Below are 19,184 nucleotides of genomic sequence, written 5' to 3' on the forward strand. Positions count from 1 at the left end.
ATGCCTGTGCTTGCAGGTGGAAAGTTACACACATGTGTAAAGGGCTGCAAAACTGGGATCCCAGAAAATAACCATGTGGAAGCAAATAACCTCAGTCACTGGGATTTCTTGGGCATCGTGGCTTGACCCAACAAATCCTGTGTGCCTTGGGCTTGGATCCAAACCTGCTGTGGGCTTTGAGCTTTGGAATAACCCCCACAGACTCCTGCATCCATGGCTGGGGGGAAAATTTCCTCTCCATGCCAGTAGCAATAAGATACAGCTGATCTTTGGTGAAAGAGATCAGTACACAGAGTGAAATTTCTGGGTCATGCACAGAGTAGTCACCTTTTAGATAAATATTAGGGTCCAGTCCTGTGGTTGGTTCTTATCAGCTGCAATCAATGAGAATTTGTTTAAAATCCTTCAGTACAACTGGGCTTTGAGTAGTTCAGGAGCATCCTAAATGGATGTGCCTTACGAGCTGTTCCACCTTTATTATTCTTTTTTTTTTGTTGTTGTTGTTGATGATGTCGGTTGAGAAATTAGCACAACTGTTGTTTTCTGTTTTACTTCTGAATTTGCACTTGGAAGACATTGGGTAAAATAGAAGAAGAACAGACTGTTTGCTGATCGCTTGGATGATGGTGTGAAAAACAAAAATAATCTTCTGCTGTCATCTGTTTCCTTGAGAAGTCTTCAAATAAAGTTTAAAATAAGGAGTTTTGCTTCTATTCAAACAGCCTCTGCGAGGAAAAAACCCTGTAGACCTCATTACAGTTGATTCCTTAATAGAGCTGCAGGATTCCCAGAATCCCTTTCAGTACTGGATAGTTAGTGTGGTTGAAAATGTTGGAGGAAGATTACGCCTTCGCTATGTGGGATTGGAGGAGACTGAATCCTATGACCAGTGGTTGTTTTACTTGGATTGCAGACTTCGACCAGTCGGTTGGTGTCAAGAGAATAAATACAGAATGGACCCACCTGCAGGTAAAGAACCTCCTTGAAATGCTGTCTCTGTGGTGTTCACTGATGTTTTGAGATGCTTTGTCCTTTCCCAGCATTCACATTGCTTTGTCAGTAGTTTCTGGCTGTGGCACAGATGGGAGGTGAGATCCACCTAATTTGGGTTCACAGTGGGTCAGGTGAACTGTATTGTTTGTTAAATAAATTCAACTGAAGTCTTTGCAAGTCTGTCAGACCGTATGAAACACCAGGAGATTACAGCTTGGAGATGAAGCTCTTTAGGGTTGAGTTTAGTGTTCAAACCACCTCAGATGGAAAGGGTCTGGGACTGCAGTTAAGCCAGTCTGGGATCACAGATTGATCCACCTTCTCCTGTGTAGGTTTACAGTGTGTCCAGGTCTGTGCCTCATTTTCTTTCTGCTGTGGGTGTAAGTTTTTCCATGAATATTAAATTCACCTCCTCTGGGAAGGTGTTTCTGATGTGGCTTCTGTCCCTCACACCTAATGAGGAGAGTTGACCCCCACATGTTCAATTCTCATATTCACAAGTTTGTCTGGGACTTGGGTCTTGAGTGCTTTTTGGAAGTATTTTTCTTCACTGGTAGGTAGGAATCAATGTTCCCCATCACTGCTAAATCAGATGTGAATGCTGGACAGCATGAATATCACCCACTGTTATTTTACAGAGTCTTTGAGTTACAGAGATACAACTTTTTCATTGACCATCTCTGAACCCTCTTGGCCTGTACAGGTTTGAGGAATATAGAAATGGCCCAGAGGAGATTTGTTCTTCCTCTTTGTTCATTCCATTTGCTTTCTCCTCTTTCCTCCTTTTATCCAGTTGTACATCCTTCTCTATGGATTCCTACCCCTCATGCCTTTCTTTTCATTTTTTTTCAGTTGTCTTTCTCTAAACTTGTTGCTGGACTCTTTATTTCCTGGAGTTGTTTACTTTTCTTCTCCCCTCTCCTTGATTTAACTTTTTTTTTCTCTTGTTCTTACCTGTTTTCACTTGATAGCTGTTTCCTCTCATTTCTCTGGTCATTCACTTTTTAGTCAACATTGTTATTGTTACCTGGACTCAATGCCCAGATCTTCTTCCTGATTTAAATAGGTCTTCATTATTTTACATCTCCTGAAGTTAAGCCTTGTAGGATTTTGCTGTGAAAAGACCCTTCAGGTCTGAACTCTTCTGTTTTTCCCCAAGTCCTCTCCTGATTGCTGCTCCTGGGGTCTTTCACTGATCCCCCCTTGTGACCCAGCTGTCAGACACTGCACTGCAGGGAGTAGCCAGTCAGGAGTGGAAATCTGAGGAGTTTCTGGAGGCAGGAATGCTGGTTGTTCCACTCCTGGTCATTTGATATCCACCTAACACAGAATCATCAAGGTTGGGAAAAAACCTTTAAGATTTTTTTGCCCAACCATCCAACGTATCCATGAGGCACAATGAATTAATGAAGTGTATGAGGCATTAACTGAGAGGAAGAAGACAGAAAATACCCCCAAGTGGCTGATCTTATGGGGTCTTCTTCAAATTGAAGGTCTACAGACCTTCAAATTGAAGGTCTACAGATTGCTCCAAGGAATCTTGGAGCAATCAGGGAAGCAGTAGTGAGTTGTGAGGACGAGATGCTGGCAGCAGAGAGCTCTAAAGAAACTCAGGGATGAGGCTGTTAATCAATAAACTCAAAAAATGAAATTTCCTAAGGACCTGAGGCCTGGAGACTGTGTCATGGGTGTGTCCCTTAGTGACTTCTTTAGGGGAGAGCACTTGGACTAGGAAGATGTCTGTTGTGTGAAAGACCTAGTGTGGACCTTCTTAGAAAGGAGAGAGTCTTTGGGCAGCACTTTTGTTTTTTACTCATCAGGGATTAGATTCACCTGCCGTGGTGCTGGCATCAAAAGACAGTTCTGCATGAGAAGTCTTCTCTTTATAATGAGTCTTCTCTTTATAAAGAGGGTGCTATAGAGAGAGGGTGCTAAGACACAACAGCTAACATAGGTAAGATGACATGACCTCTTTCTAAGCCTATTTTTTTCACTCACGAGGGTTGAAACCAATGAACGCACACCTGGTTGTCCTAAAGTTTGAACATCTGAAGCCAGTTAAGGCAGCTGTTGGATTGATAAAGGTAACAGCCTTGGACTGTATGTCAAATATGTTACGAGTCTCCTCTGAGGAGATGCTGAGGACATGTAGCTGCTCCCAAATCAGGCTGTGTGTCCCCTAGCTATCAAACAAGAGCGTTTTTATACATCACTTCTGCAGCTTGTGACAGTGCTTTGGCTACCCTTGACTAGGATTCTACATATCCACCCTGAGATTTACTTCCCTCTGTGTCTGGGGTGTGACTTTTCCCTGTTGATCCATCTCTGGCACCTGGCCAGGTTTCCAGGTCAGTCTTTCAGGATGCAGAACATCTCAGATAAAGGAGATCCCATGGACCCAAACAATATTTTGGATGGAGTGGTCTTTTTCCTGAAGCCACCCACATCCTAACACCCACTTAATGTGAAAGAGGGTCCTCTGGGGCTTGAAACTAGATGGTGTCTGAGGTCCCTTCCAACCCAAACCATTCAATGGTTTTATGAAACAGCATCTCAGCTGTCTCCTTCAGACGGACTGTGTACATCTCACAAGCCCATTTAACTGAAGCAAAGGGGTTATAGCTTATTTTTCCCTTCAGATGTATATCTGAGTCTGGAATAAACCTCCTTGCTAGTGCAAATTGGCACAGGCTGCTTGACACAGAGCCACTGATGGCCTGAGCTCAGCTGTTTATGCAGGACGAGATTATCCCGTTTTGTGCTGCTTCCTATTTAAAGACAAATTGCCAGTCATTTTAATTGCTCACTGCTTGTGAACCCTAATACAAATTGACACAGTACACTTTGTTCAATTACCTGGAGCCCTGACACTTAAATGAAACGCTTTATGCTCTTTTGACCATGTAGTTTAGTATCCGTACATTTGCCAGCATAAGTGAGATGCCACTAATTAAATGTGCACGTGATATTCCTTGCTGGCCCTTGAAACCACTGGAGGTGCCTCTGTATCTTGAATTTTGTTGACACTGCCCAGAGAAGTTGCTGCTTGTTTTCACTGATTTTGGCCAAAGTTGCCCAAAATGCCGATTTCATCTTTCCTGTGCTTCACTGGCATCATAGTAGAAAATGAGGGTCTGTTTCCAGCAGGGAAGCATCAGGCAGAGTTTTTCTGAACTCAGACCTGAAACAACAGGCTGGTTGCAGCATGGGGCAAAATCATGTTGTGTTAAGTATTTCCCTGTAAATTAAACCAAAAAAGAAAGAAACAAGGTGGGTCGTCCCCCTCCCTGCACTTCATGCTGATCAGAATTCCTGCAAGCAAGGGAGAAGTGGGGCAACAAAACTATAAAATAATGAACAATTAGATAAAGAGTGCACTTCTTAACACTCGTGCCCGCTGCACACATTGTAAACAAAGACTTGAAATCTATATTCCCATTAATAACCAGGCAGCTGAGGAATTAAAAATACTGCCCTGAAAGGTTAACATTCCCCTTCAAGTGTGTTTAAATTCATATGCATATCCTTGATGTCTGTTCTGAAGTAGTGAGATCTGATATAGTGGAAGTATAAATACATCCACTTCAGTGAGTGATTCTGCAAATCCTGCATTGATAAGGTCTTAAATCTGTTGAGTTCAGAGCATAAAATTCTCTTGTACCATCAGTGCTAGGTGGAAACAGTGCTTGCCAATTCCTTTTTTGTTCTTACACATATTTTTTATTCCCTCCTTCAGAATTGTTGGATACAGCAGTAAATCTTCTGCTAGCTAGTAAATATATATGGTTATTAGATGTACAGGATTTAAATGCAAATTGGGCCAAATTGAATGTGAATGAGGGGAGCCAGACTGGCCAAAGAAAAGCTCCACGCTCTTCACTCTGTATCAAGGTTTGAGTTTATTACTGAGCAAATGTTCATTTCCATTTTAATAATTGTTGCAATCTATCTACCTATCTTCTCTCTTTGAGGCCTTGATATGAATGTTCTGCAATAACTTGTTACTTGCAAGATAACAATGTGTTTTCTAGGGCAGGAGTAAATCCAATATAATGTTCCTCATCACAGCATTGTTTCCTACATTGTTCCCTTTGATGATTCATAGGCATTTCACTGCACTGAACCATAAAGGGCTTGTTAATATCATGATTTAATAATATTAAACCTGTGTAAAGAAACTCACTGCAAGCAATGTGAAGCTGCACAAAGATGTTACCTAAAAGTATAACGATAAAGAAATTTCATAAGTTTAAGTTCTTGCTATGGTGTGATGCTCCGGTTTGAGTGTGATACCATAAAATGTGTCTGGGTAGAGATTTAGCTGAAATGTTTCTTCCCACACCCACCCCAACCTTGCAATTTAAAAAAAAAACCCAAAACCCAAACACTTTCAGATGAAAAGGTGTCTTAATAATGATAATATTTGTTTGGTTCAAATGTGACTAATATTGCTTGAAGACCTGAGGCTCCTCAAACGAGGAAACATCAGGTATTTTGAGAAATGAAAATCAAAGGAGAGTTTTTTCACTATTTTCAAGTAATGAGATAATATGATTCTCGTTCCTTCAGCAGTATTTGAAGGATGTGAATTTTCCTGGGTTTTACTCCAGGTTATAAAACACAGTCTTTCTCCAGTGTGCCCCTGCTAGCTGCTTTTGTGTTGAATTTATCCATGCTGCACAGCTTGGTATATAGACACTGTTCATTTCACTTCCTCTGTCCATTCATATGACTTAAGAACTTTAGTCTTCCAAAAATGTTTGATCTCCAAAAAGTCACCTCTTGGTTTTGTTGTTCTTTTTTTTCTTTTTGTTATTGTCATCCCTTTAGATATCTGTTCTCTGAAGACTATAACTGAGTGGAAATGCGCTCTGGAAAAATCCCTTAATGATGCAGCAAATTTTCCTCTTCCAATGGAAGTGTTCAAGGTAAAAGATACTTTTCCTTTGCTTGTGGAACCTGTGATGAATAAATATCATGCCCTGTTTAGCAGCTCATGTTAAACTTTTTCTGGAAAGGCCTTTGCTATAATATATAACCGTGGAAGGTCACGAGTTAGATGTTTGGATAAAACACTTTTTATGTGTGGACTTATTTCTTGGTTGGTTTTCTGGGGGCTGTGATTGACCAGCAGGGATTTCTCCAGTTATTTTTTCCTGAGTCTTATCCTGTTAAATCTGTGCAAAGACATCATACATAACTGAAATAGTAAGGCTATGAATATAAAAGTTTACACAAACTGGACAGATTTCTGTAAGCCTTGCACCAAAGTTTTCACCTGATCACAACCACAAGGTAGAGAAACCTCCTTCAGGATCCTGTGGTGGAAGTGAGAGATGATTTTGTTCTTGCATCTTCTTTTTTAAATTTTTTTTTTATTCTCTGGTGCTTCAGCCCCAAGGCACTGCCTTTAATTTCCTGTGTAAATCTGCACTGCTGTTAACCATGGTGGCTCCAGATAATCCTGATTTACAGCTGTGCCTGCCTGGTTTCCAGCAGTTCCATCCTGGCTGGGGTGGGATGGGCAGTGAGGGGATGCTCAGGGAGGTGTGTGGGAGCACAGCAGTGTCCCCATGGCTCTGCTGTCACCTCCTGCTTGGGGACATGGTGGACCAGGCTGCCCTCCCTACTACCAGCCTGGGGACCCTCTGGGTTCCTTCCCAGCCCTTCAGCAGCACTGCACTGGGATATTCAAAACCTCCCTGGAATTGGTGCAGTTCATGCGTGGATGTGGCACTTGGTGGTGGCCTTGGCAGTGCTGGGTTAATGGCTGGACTTTGATCTTAGAGGGCTTTTCCAACTGAAACAATTTGATGGTTCTATAATTGGATTAAGTCTCTTACCATGTCCTGTTCTGGCTGCCACAAAACCCCAGTGCCACCTTCACCCTCCCTGCAGGGACATGCCAGCAGCTTCCCATGAGGAATCCAGGCTCCTCACCCAGCTGGGATGCACTCAAATTAGCAACATTAATTTGGGGACACTTTGCTAATAGCCCAGGCTCGTTGGCAGTGTGGGAGCTCTGCTGTGCTGGGAGAAGAGGGAAGATTGGAGTTGGCCTTGGGCACAGATGTGGGCTTGAGGAGCCCTGTGCTGGGATGGAAGTGGTGTGTACAGAGTTCTGGGTCTCTGCCATTCATCTCATCCAAGGCTTCCATCTGCCAACTCTATTAAAAGTTTGCATTGGCAGCTTCAAGATCAAAAATGCTTTGTGTGGGGCAGGGATTAAATCACAGAAGGGAAATTCTGATGTGTAAATTTTATTCCTGCCTGTGTGAAAGAGTGAAGAATGTTTCTGATGAGGCTCATGAAACATCCTTTTTTTAAAAAAAAAAGTTTATAACTAACAGCTGTGTTGCTGGTTCTTCCCAGCATGCCAGACTTATACCCACTTATTTTAATTATTGCATGCAGGTCATAAATTTGAATTCAGCAAATCCCACTTGCTGTGCTGTGTGCTTGGAGCTTGCAGAGAGGTTCCTCTTGGAAGACAGTGCAAAACCTTAGAAGGCTTGAATGGCCCAAGAGTTGGGTTACTTTGGGGTCAAATGTGGCAAAAATGTCATTGTTTAGGTCCATGATTAGGTCAGTAGGACTTCTCTGTTTATCATAATGTGGAAGGTGAGCACAAGATGAGCAGAATTCAGATTTTGGTGCTGTCTGAGCCCTGGTTCTGGTGCCAGGAAGGCAGGAGACTGAATCAATTTTTTGTGTGTGGGCATCACTTCATTCTGCCCATTTAGGGTGAATCAACCCCATTTTGTACATCTTAATTAAGGAGAAAAAGACAAGATGTCATCTGTGCCTGTGAGCAAGTCTTCCTCTAGTAATGACTTAAACATGAGTTAAGGCTTTAGGAGACTGTCTGGGAGTAAACTCACCTGATCCTGCAAAGAAAGCCAAGGTGTGGGACCTTCAAGTAGAATTTCAGATCCCAGCAAAGAGTGTTGTATCCAAAGGTGTCTTTTATAACTTCCTTTTAATTTTAATTTTTTAAATTTTATTTACGAATCCAGCACAGAAGTAGTGTCTTTACACTGTGCCTGGGGCTCCTTGATATTGTAGCTGTTTGTTAGATAAGATTAAAAAGACAAGGTTTGACAGCTGGCAACTCTTAGAGATCTTCTGGAAAGCTGAAAATGTCTACTTTGGCAGACATGGTAACTGCACACTGAGCAGTTACATTCTGTTTTTTCCACATTTCCCTGCAGAATTCCCTGGCTGAGCAGGGTGTAGGTGTGTGCTTGCTCTTCATGAGCACGTCCCCTGGGCTGGATTATGACTTAAATCCATGTTGTCCTTAAAGCTCTGCGTGACTGAGGGAAGTGTCACTGTGGTGCCATCAAGCTGTCCCCAGGAGGTGGCACTGGCAGAGCAGAGCCACGTTTGCAGGGTGAGAAGCAGCTGCTCTCAGGGGTCCGTCAGCCCTGTCAGCTGTGACACTCCTCAGTTTTGGTGTCACAGGGTTGGGTTCTGCCTGAGAGCTCAAAAACCATGGGTCTGAGCATTATCAATGCTCAGAAGCGTGGCAGAGCTGAGCTTGGCACGTGGTAGTCTTCAGCAGCAGCTCCAAAAACCCCTTGCAGAAGCACAGCCCTGATCCCCTCTTGGCATCCAGGGAGAGGATGCCAGACCACAGGAGCTGGTTGCAAAAATCAGGAGAGAAGGCTGCAAACAGGATTTTCTTTTCTTTTTTTTTTTTTCCTGGTGCTGTTTTACACTTGGCCATATGTTGGAAGTGTTTGTAAAATGCTTTAGGATCCTTTGAGAAGGAACATGATGTTTAACTGTCACAAAATGCTGCTATTATGCAGCTACTAAACATAGTGTTTTGAAAACTGCACATCCTGGAATAAATTTTCCTCCTCACAAAAGCTTTTTGCAATGCACCTGCTATTTTGTCGTTCCCTGCCTTTCAGAAAACATGTTGATCCTTGAAGAAAAATAAATACAGACAGGGTTTTCAAGGATGTTTGAATGGCTTAGGAGCACAAATCCTTCCCAAAGGCCACAACCCAAGGACATGTGTCCTTTGCTGTGTCTGCTCTGATTTCAGGGTGCTCTTGGGATGATCCTACAGTTGGTTTGATGCTGGTCATAAATGATGGCTTGGGCTTCAGGTGACACCTGATTAAATGGTCATGGCTTGTTGTGAATAAAAATGGTCAAAATGTTGCCGGGCCTGATTTCAAGTTAAGTGGAATGAATTCAGTGGTTTGCTTCGGTGCTGGCATTGCTGGTGCTCTCTAAGAGGGAACCATGCTCCAAACACAGCCCTAATACTACAAACCAGTGCATGTTGTAGAGTTACAGCCCAGCAGCTTGATGAATGGGTTTCATTTCCTGCAGAGGGGCAGACAGGCGATCTTGGATATCCTCTCTGACCTCCCATTTTGTTTCCTCCAGTCTCCTTTGTCAGATCTGTGGGTGCCATGCAGATGTCATGAGTCCTCACCTCAGACACCTCTGTTTGGGCAACTGAATCCTACCTAGGATTTGGAGTGCTCATCATCTTTCCATGGATTTTGTATCTTGGCATCTTGTTCCCAATTCCTCTGAAGTTAATCCTGATGACTGGCTTGGATGGATCTGTGTGTTACCAGCACATCCCTAAACCAAATCCTGATACACTGCTTGAAAAACACCTAGAAGAGAGAGGTGTTAGATACCTAAGACAGGTGGAAGTTCCTGTTTTATACCCTTTGGTCCCATTCCTCTACTCTCCTCCTTTCTTGAAGTTGTTGTTTGTTCTTTCTAGCTTTAAATCTTTCTAGCAAAAACCCCTCTTTATTATGCCCAGCCCAGTCTTCCCCTATTTCTGACTGGAGCTTCTGGATGTCTCCTATTACCAATTAATAGTATTAATTAATACTGAAACTAATGACATGGAAGGAGTCAGTTGGGGCAGATCTCTCCTAAAGAAGAGACAGATGGAGGGGCAGCAAGAGCTGCCCCTGAAATTCAGGACAGAGTGGTGCTTCTAGTTCTCCACTCAAAAGACAAATATTGAACAGGATTCCTTCCTACCAAAAAAAAAAAAAAAAAAAGAAAAAAAGTTTTTTCCAGTGGATGAACTGTGCATTTTAGTAGTGAGAGTAAGAGCAACATTTTCTCCAAGATGTTGATTTTTTTTTTTTTTTTAAAAGGAAGACAACACCTCTCAGAATTTAGTAAACATTGTGGGTGTTTCAGAGTGTTTTCTATACTGGAAGAGTTTAAATTAGAGAAACTCGTAGGATTTTCAGCTCATAGACAATCCTGACCTGGCTGCATGAGTAGCCTTGAAGCCCAACAGGGTTTTTATGTCTTCATCCCCCCTCAGTGGATGGGCACGTGCTGCTGCAGCAGCTTGAAAGGAGTGTGCCTTTGGTTTCCCTTGGAAGCCAAGTCCCAGTCCGAGCTCCTTCATGCCCTGCTGGCTTGGCTCGCCCTGGCTCGGCATGCCAATCTTTAATAACCCACAAGTTGTCTGCAGGCTGCCAGATTATTTGTAGTCCATCTGTTCCTCCTCATTCGTGGGCTCTCCAGCCCTTTTCCATGGCTGCTGTTTGCCTGGCTGGGACACCTGTACATGGTGTCTTGGTTTGGAAAGACAGATGTCTGCTAAGGAAGACAGGAGCCTCCCCTGTAATGGAAACTGCAAATCCCCTCCCTCCAAATTGTTATAAATTTGAAATTAAGGGGCTCTCAGGAAAAAATATGGGAGCAGGAATAAGAGTTCCTTATTAGGGAAGAAATGAAAAGATAAAATAAACAATGCAGTTAACTAAAACAATGCTGACAGAGTCAGAACACAACCTGACACCCTGTGGGTCAGGGTGTTGGTAGCAGTCCCATTGGAATTGTGGCTGCAGCCCTCCTGGAGTGTCAGGTGTGGTTCTGTTGGACCAGGGATCCTGTAGAAGGGTGGAGTCTTCCTCTGAAGATCCAGTGCAAGAGGCAGCTGCTGTTCCTCTGGGAAAATCCAGTGGAGAAGCTGTGCTAATGTTCCAGAATCTCCAGATTATATCTGGGTAGGAATGCTTGGCTCCTCCCTCTGGGCTCACATCTCCCAAAGGGGTGCTGTAGTTCTTATCAGCCATGCAGTGACATTCAATAGCCTGTTATCAGCAGGTGTGTCCCCAGAGGGAGGAGTGGTTGTGGAAGAGATAAGGAAAACTGCCCACTGAACAGAAGACAACTGCCATCCAGATGGCAAATAGAATACATTTTGCTTGGCAATCCAGGACACATGGCTTCCCAATCCCTCTGTTTTTCTGCTGCCTTTTGATCCACTCCTGCCTCAGCATTTATCTTTGTAAGAAGCAGAGGACACCACAGAGGGAGTCAGGATGTCTCTGATACCAAAGGGTGAGATGCAGGCTGGTGGTACCTCTGTGAGCGGTGAACAGCTCTAATCCTCTTTGGCCCCATCCTGACTGTCCAAGGGTGTGCAAGGATTTGGGTTGGGAGAGCAATCCAAGGAGTGGGTGAAACCAAGGCCTGTCTGAGGTGCCTCCAGGGTCTGTTTGGCAGCACCATATGAAAGTCAGGGTTGGGAGAGAAATGCTAGAGGCAGTTCAAGCCAAGCAGATGGGAAGAGTGAGAACCAGGTCCCTCAGCCTTCCTCATCTCTCTGCCATGTGTAGTTTTCTTCATTACATGCTGGGGTCTCTCAGGATGAGGAGAGGTCAGCAAAAAAGCCTGGTTTAGTTGAATCTCTGCATCCAACCTTGGTGTGAGGGAGCTTGTGACATCCTGAGCTCCTGCCTTCTGCATCCCTGGGCAGTGTTTTCCACTGAGAGGGGCTGATGTGCACCTACAGCAGCATCTGCTCCCATGTATAGGGTGGTGATACCTAAAAGTCACCCATTTTAGGGCATTTTGCAAGGGCATGTAGTGATAGGGCTTAAAACTGAAAAAGGGAAGGTTTAGGTCAGATATTAGGAAGAAATTCTTTTCTGTAGGGTTGTTGAAGCCTTGGCACAGGTTGCCCAGAAGTTGTGGCTGCCTCATCCCTGGAAGTGTCCAAGGCCAGACTGGCTGGGTCTTGGAACAACCTGGGATAGTGGAAGGTGTCCCTGTTCATGGCAGAGGCTTTGGAATGAGATGATCATTAATGTCCCTTCCACCCCAAACCATTCCATAAATCTACTGTTGTATGATCTAAAGATGAATTAATATCCTCAAAGCTGTGGTCTGTAGCTGTTTTTTCAGGGCAGTTGCAGTTCACAGTGTGCATTGAATGGGCTCCTGATCCTCTCTGCTCTCACAAATTCCTGTTGATTTCTCAGTAACGATTCCTGCCGTGATGTTACCGTGGGCAGCCTCAGTCCCTCCTCACAGTCGAGGGGCTGTGTGTTGAGGGGGTGTGAGGAGAGACACTGCTGGTTTCACTCTGAGCACTCAATTAGCTGTTCCCACCTGTGCCACCCTTTCTGTGTGACTTTACCCTCCATGAAATGGGACCTGGCTGTGTAACACAGCCAGGTCTCACTGAGGCTTGTGAAGCGCTGTGGCTCTGAGGTGCTAAAAAACCCAAACCAAACTGTTCTGGTTTAGGGCAAATTTGGGAGAAAACCTCCAAAGGGGGTCACTCCAGAAAGCAAACCTACACAGCCTCTTCCCCCAACCAGCTGGGGAATGATTCCTTGGAGAGAAGTGGAAAGAACCTGTTTATTTAACAGGCACAGCACCCCCAGCACACAAAATGAACAATACTGGGTGACACCACTTTGTCACCACTCTGAAAAAGATGACAAATTCAGAAAGTCTCTCGTGGAGTGGTTGCTCTGTTATCAGTCCTTCCAGCGCTGGGGCAGCTGCTGCAGCCCCAAGGTGCAAACTCTTGGTGTTTCTCAGGTCCCAGTCTGGAGCAGGTTCGAGTGGTTCCACAAAAGGGAAAGGAAAAACAGTCCAGGGAAAAATTCAGACTGCTTAGCTAAACTAACTGATGAGCACAAGCAAAAAAACAAGAGCAAAGCAGGAGCAAAGCAGAAGCAAGAGCACAGCAAAAAGCAAAAGCAGCACCATGTACTGTCCTGTCTCTGTGTCCTGCCAGCCGTGGAGGAGTAGGCTGATAACAAAACCAAAACATTTGCTCTTCAGAGCCAGTCTTGAAGGCACAGAACATAATATCCAGCATAAACAGAACACACCAATGGGAATACAAGCATCATAACGTCACCCTAGGATACAAACACACCAAAAAAACCCCAAGTGGATGAATATCCATCTCTTTTACCTCTGCCCATGCTTCCAGTGGCCAGGCAGAGCCAAGCAGGCGCTGTGTGGGAGGGGATCTTTGCCCTAATGCCATCTGCAGCGGCCCGAGCCATACGGAGAAGGTGTGCTTGGATTTCGACCGGCTACTCTGCAATGTTGCTGTTTCTATGGTAACTATTTTTTATTCAACAAGAGGCGCTTAAAATCTGTAGGGCTAAATCCAGTCCTCAGCAGAAGCATCTGCAGTTTTTCAAGGGGCTCTTCAGTAGGTGCAGTTTGTAGCTGGCTCTCGTTGCTTCAGGGTTTTGGTGTCTCTAAAACATCCCTCCCAGCACCCTCTCCTCATCATCCCACCCCACATCTCTACATTTTCTGATGGCTCTTGTCAGAGCGAGGGGACAGTTTGCACATGTTGCATCTTACAGGGATTTCTGTCTCCCTGCAGAGAGTGCACCTTCAGGGAAAATTGCTCCGTGTTTAGCAAAGGAGGTTGGTGAATCACAAACAAGACTGATTCATCTGCAAATCGTGCATTGGGTAGCGTTTCTTTCTTTATTTCCTCTTTTTTTTCTCAATTAAAAAAACAAATGCCAGATTCCTGTGGAGGCAGTTTAAGCACTGCTATTACTGTGTTTGTGACTGGTTCCCACACATGAGCTTTGTGATTAAAATTAGGCTATTAGAAACAGCCAGTTTCTTGGAGAAATTGGAGAGAAAAGATGGAGGAGAAGTGATTTCTTTGAAAATAAAAACCAAATCAACTAATATGTTCCCAGTTATATCAGATGGGGCCTTCTCCTCTATATCCTTTATTAGGGTAAACCAAGAGAGATGGGACTAAAGGCAAGAATAAAGTTAAAGTCACAGTTAAAGGAGGCTCATGTCAATAATTTATTAAGTGGTCAGTGTTTCTAATCAGCCTCTCAGCCTTGCAGCTTTTCAGCATTCAGACTTAGTTCTGAATTTTGCATGAAGTTGCAGTTTTGTAATTTGTGTGCATCTGACTGTCCTGGACCAAAAGAGCCCTGACTTTTAAGAATATTTGAAAATTAGACCCAAATGAGAGCCTTTTGCTCTTTTCTATACACTGTGTAAGCTGCTGTGTTTAAAATTATATTACTCCAGCGGTCTTGAGCAGAATGGGCTAAAAACGGACATGTCACAATCTGAAAGTGATGCCCTTCCTTGGCTTTGGGGACACAGATAGAGCAGCCAGCTCTATCAGAGTGCAGCTTCCCTGAGTGTCACAGACAAAAGCAGCTTAGCCAGGTCCCCCTGCTCTATCAGCTTTACCCAGTGCACTGTAAAATTACCTGAGCTCCACTCTTGTGACATGGACAAAATTGAGTTTATTTACACCCAAGTGGCATTTTTTAGCAGAAATTACAATTGTTGACCTGGTATTTAGCTAACAGGTTGGGCAAATGGCCGTGATGATTTTGAAATTTCTTGAGTCCATCACCTAAAGCTGAAACTTACTGACTTAATTATCAGGACTTAAGCATGCCATCCACACAGGTACTTCCCTAAGGATTACTCAGATCCTGAAGAGTTGCAATGCTTTTCTAAATCTGTTTGTGGATCTCTTTTGGAGTGACATTTAGGCTGCCATGTACCTGGTATTTCTGAAATCCACACTGATGGTGGCTTGTTAGCTGTGAGGGAGAAAATTATGTGGCTATCTCAGACCCTAAAGAAAGAAGGGATTTTGGGAAGGGAAATAATTCCCCAGTCTGGGAATTTGGAGCCTGTTTCTGCTCCCAGCACTGTGGCTAACTTGTAAGTTGACCTCCAGATGTTGCAGTTCCCGGCCCTGTGTGTGATGCTGGATGCACTGAGCTGTTGCAAAGCCCATCAGTAATTTTTGCAGGATAATTACAGAAACACAAGCCATGTAAAGATGGAAATCATGGTGCATATGTGTATCAAAGCAGGGCTGTCTTTCAGGTGGCCTAGAGGGTCACAGCCTGTGCATTTGCAAATGCACCCCCTGCTCTGAAGCTGTGAGTGTGGGCCTGAGTTTAATTGCTTTTTCGGGATTATAGTGAGAGCTGTGACAGCTCTGGCTGTTGCCAGTGGGTTTGGACTGTGAGTGACAGACGTTCATTGAGGGCTTTTGCAGTGCTCCACTCATTACCCCTGAGCTGTAATCCATCATGTTAGAGACTGTGACCCTTGGAGTGAGCAGCTGTGGTGCCCGTGCCACGTTAATTTGTTGAATGTTTTGTGGCATGATTTTTCACTTTGCTCTAAGGGACTCTTCTGAATCCTTGTTGATTGTCAGTCCAGGTCACTTGGCTGCTCCTCAGCAGCCAGAGGGTGTTCCATTGCCCTCTCAGGGCTTGTGAACCCCAGGACAGGCTATCCACTGGTATAAACTATAGAATCACAGAATCATTGCCTCATTTAGTTTGGAAAACACCTCCAAGATCAAGTCCAACCATTAACCTAGCACTGCCAAGCCCACCACTAAACCAAAACCCCAAATACCACATGTATACAACTTCTAAATCCCTACAGGTATGGCAACTCCAACACTTCCCTGGGCAGCCTGTGCCAATGATTGGCAGCCCATTCAGTGTAGAAATTTTTCCTAATATCCAGAGCAAACTTCTGTGTGGTCAGCAAGGCTGCTCCTGGGAAGCACTGACTGCCAGCAGGAGTAAAGGCCCACCATGCATGAGGCTTTAAAATGCTCCAGCTGGTCAAAACTATTCTGCCTGTTGATCTCCATTTCAAAGGAAATTGAGTCACTTGGAGAAGTTGCTAGAAAATAATGGCTGGTGACATCCTCGCTGGTGGCATTGAATGCTGTGAAATAGCAGCAAAGGGTCGAATTCTGCCACCCATTATCATGTCAGGCATTTCTTTTGTTCAGCTGCAGAGCCTGGCGGGGACCAGGAGAAAGTCTCACCCCTCCAGTCCTTTCCTTGTAGCTGCTTTTATTAAACAGGCGTCGTTCCTGTCAACGTGAATAAAGGGAAGAGAGAGCAGTTCATTATCCAGTGTATCACTTTGAGTCTAATACTAATTAAAAGCTTTGCCATCACTTCTCTGGAACCTATTCTTAGAAATTATGTAAATTAATTGGAGTTTTGAAGAGGAGCATATGCCAAATCCTAAGTAATTCCCTGCTGGCTGAGGCAGCTCCAGCACTGGAACCAGAGAATGGCATCAGGAATCTTTTTTCTTTCCTTCTGTGGCTGCAAAAATATAAAGCTGCTTTGGTAAATTCTGATGATTCTCTTTAGCCAGTATACAAGACAGATCAAATATCCAGACCCTGACCATTTTCCAGAGAGGTGCAACACGAAGGCTTTTTCTCCATGAAAGCTTTTCCATCTCAAAAATGACATTTAACACAGAAAGGGTTTTTATTTCCACAGCATTTCTCCAAAGAAATGCATGTTTCTGCTTCAAAGAGGATTTTGACCCTCAAAAGGGAGACGTACTTGAGAATCCTGTGAACTCCCCTTGTGAGTTCAATCTTGCTACTAATTTAATGGGGAAAATATTTACTTGCTATGCTGAAAGACAAGGGAGATTTGATCCCAAGGTACACAGTGCTTTTGAAGTAAAATACTTTTAAATATTATTCGTGGTTTTTCCCCCCCATCTGATTATTTTTCCCCTTTGAAAAAAAGCCAAAACAAATAGAAGGAGAAACACCAAAGGAAATGGTTCAGATAAAAAGGAGAAGCAGTGTGGTTTGGTGTTAGTATATTTTGGTCTCAATCAACAAATCACTTTAAAAGTTGATTAAACTACTTATGTGCTTAAAGATAAACATGATTAAGTACTTTGGTGGATCTTGGCTTATTACGTATTGAGGCTGGATCTGAGCGTGAGTTGAATCATGGCACGTTTGTGGGGACTTGCTGGTTCCAGGTGCACATTTTGCAAAGTTGCCTTTTCTTTACAACCTCACCCCAAGGATTAAGAGAATCAGAGTGTGGATCCTCATGCAGGAAGAGGCAGCCCTCCAGTCCAAATGCTATTTTTCCCCTTTAGGGGTTTAAAGTTCAGTGCTGGTGATGTTGGAGTTCTGCAGCCATCATCTTTTCCCTCTAAAGCCTTTTCAGTATTAAAGGTGGCAGTTTTCTATAGGACCTTAAAGCTCATCTCCTTCCACTCCCCTGCCACAGGCAGGGACACCTTCCACTATCCCAGGTTGCTGGCCTTGAATACTTCTAGGAATGGACATCCACATCTTTTCAGGGAAACCTACTCTAGTGATTCAGTTCCCTCACAGTAAGGAATTTGTTCCTAATATCTGATCTAAACCTGCCTTTTTTCAGCTTAGAACTGTTCTGCCTCATCCTATCATTGTGTGCCCTTATGAAAAGGATGCTCAAACTCCTGGATGTCTGCTCCATCCTCAGCCATTAGTTCCTTGGGCTCTGGGCCATTATTCTTAAATATTCCTCAGTTTTCTCATCAGTATTTTCTTCTCCTTTGAGACAAAATTAATTATTGTTCCATCGGTGGTTTTTTCCTGCTTTTTTGGTTCTCACCAAAAAGGGTTCCATAGCACTGCAGGTTGGTAGGATGAAAAGAACCATTAATTTAGCTGTGGTTGGAGCTTGTAAAAATCCTTATCTCTAGCAGCAGTTGGAATATGAGATCCCGAAATAGAAGTTGTTAAGCCCTTACAAGTGCAGACAGTTCTTGGGAAAAGAAAGCACAATGAAACACAACTTCGGATCAATAGAAAATCATTTTAGAGCAAGAATACCACATGTAGCAATGAATGTAGATGGGATTGTTGTTGCTAACCACTTATTAGATAGCAAGCTTTCTGCATGTATTTTGGAGTAGTCTGTGAGTGTGTGCTAAATACAGCATCATCTCTCTTCATGCTTGTATTGGCTAATGCACCAGTGGTTTAGAAATACTGTGGGACATTTTCATTGAATGAACACAAAACGCAGTCATTACCCTGGAATTAGGGTGGCAGCTCGTGTGACTGTTAGATAGGGATCACAAGGGATGGAGTAATTAGGTGTTAAACTGAACTGGTGGCAAACCAGGGAGTTGAATCTGGGTTGCTTCTGGATTTCAGGACTGCATCCTGCATCCCCAGAGCTGCTGTGGGGAACCCTCTGTGTGTAGCCTTTGGTGCTGCCAGGTGTTATGTTGAGGATGTACTTGAACACAGCTGCCTGTTTTGCTATCATCATGTTCTCTGGTTGTCCACATTTTGGGTCTGAGTTCACTGTCCAAGTTCTAATCCATTTCCACTCTCCTGGCTGGAAAAAAAAACCTTTCCATATTTCGCTCTTGGAGAGCAGCCCAGTGCTTGTTTTGGCGCCCTGCAGGTGCTGGACATCCATCAGGGTAAATCAAGGCCATGCTGAGCTGTTTGCATTCGTCTTGTGCATTACCCTGGGGGCCTTCAGTTTGAGTCTTGGCACCTCTGGACTCTCAGCTGCTCCCAGAGGGTGGTGGCTGTCAGAGGCTGAGAGGCTCTGCCCACAGGAGATTTTCAAGCAGCAGTTTCTCAGCCAGGTCCTCACTTTGGTGAGCTCAGTCTCCTTGTGGACCAAATTCTGGTTGGATGCTGAGATGGACATACCCTGTGCTATTTAGGTATGATGGGCTTGGTGCTGTAGATGTGTCCTCTAGGACTGAGGTTGTCCCCTCTCTTTCTGCGGCTGGGTTGGCTTGAAAAGAACACAGGACCAGCTAAGTTGACAAAACCCACGTGGATGTCTTCCAAATAGATTTTCAGGTGTATTGGCTGCTTCTTGGTGTCACCTCATGTTCCTCTTCCCACAGGACCATGCTGATTTGAGAAACCACTTCTTCACTGTGGGGATGAAGCTGGAGGCAGTGAATATGAGGGAGCCATTTCATATCTGTCCTGCATCAGTGACCAAGGTGAGTGCTCAGAAAGGAGGGATGGAAAGAGCCTGTCTGAGAAACCTTTCCTGATTTCCACTGCATTTAGGAAAAAATGTAGTGGAAATCAAGAAGGTACTTAAAAA

At 44.0% G+C, this 19,184-nt stretch overlaps 1 protein-coding gene across 1 annotated transcript in view; it reads left to right on the plus strand.

Moving 5' to 3' along the window:
• SFMBT2 (Scm like with four mbt domains 2) overlaps positions 1-19,184 on the plus strand; it is a 110,176-nt gene that overhangs the window by 47,934 nt on the left and 43,058 nt on the right. Inside the window, exons 6-8 of the mRNA XM_059847544.1 lie at positions 723-969; positions 5,824-5,921; positions 18,976-19,077. Of these exons, the coding sequence (XP_059703527.1) occupies positions 723-969; positions 5,824-5,921; positions 18,976-19,077 (447 nt within the window). The remainder of the gene's footprint in view (positions 1-722; positions 970-5,823; positions 5,922-18,975; positions 19,078-19,184) is intronic.

Source organism: Haemorhous mexicanus, chromosome 5, assembly GCF_027477595.1.
Source record: "Haemorhous mexicanus isolate bHaeMex1 chromosome 5, bHaeMex1.pri, whole genome shotgun sequence".
NCBI classification, from domain to species: domain Eukaryota; kingdom Metazoa; phylum Chordata; class Aves; order Passeriformes; family Fringillidae; genus Haemorhous; species Haemorhous mexicanus.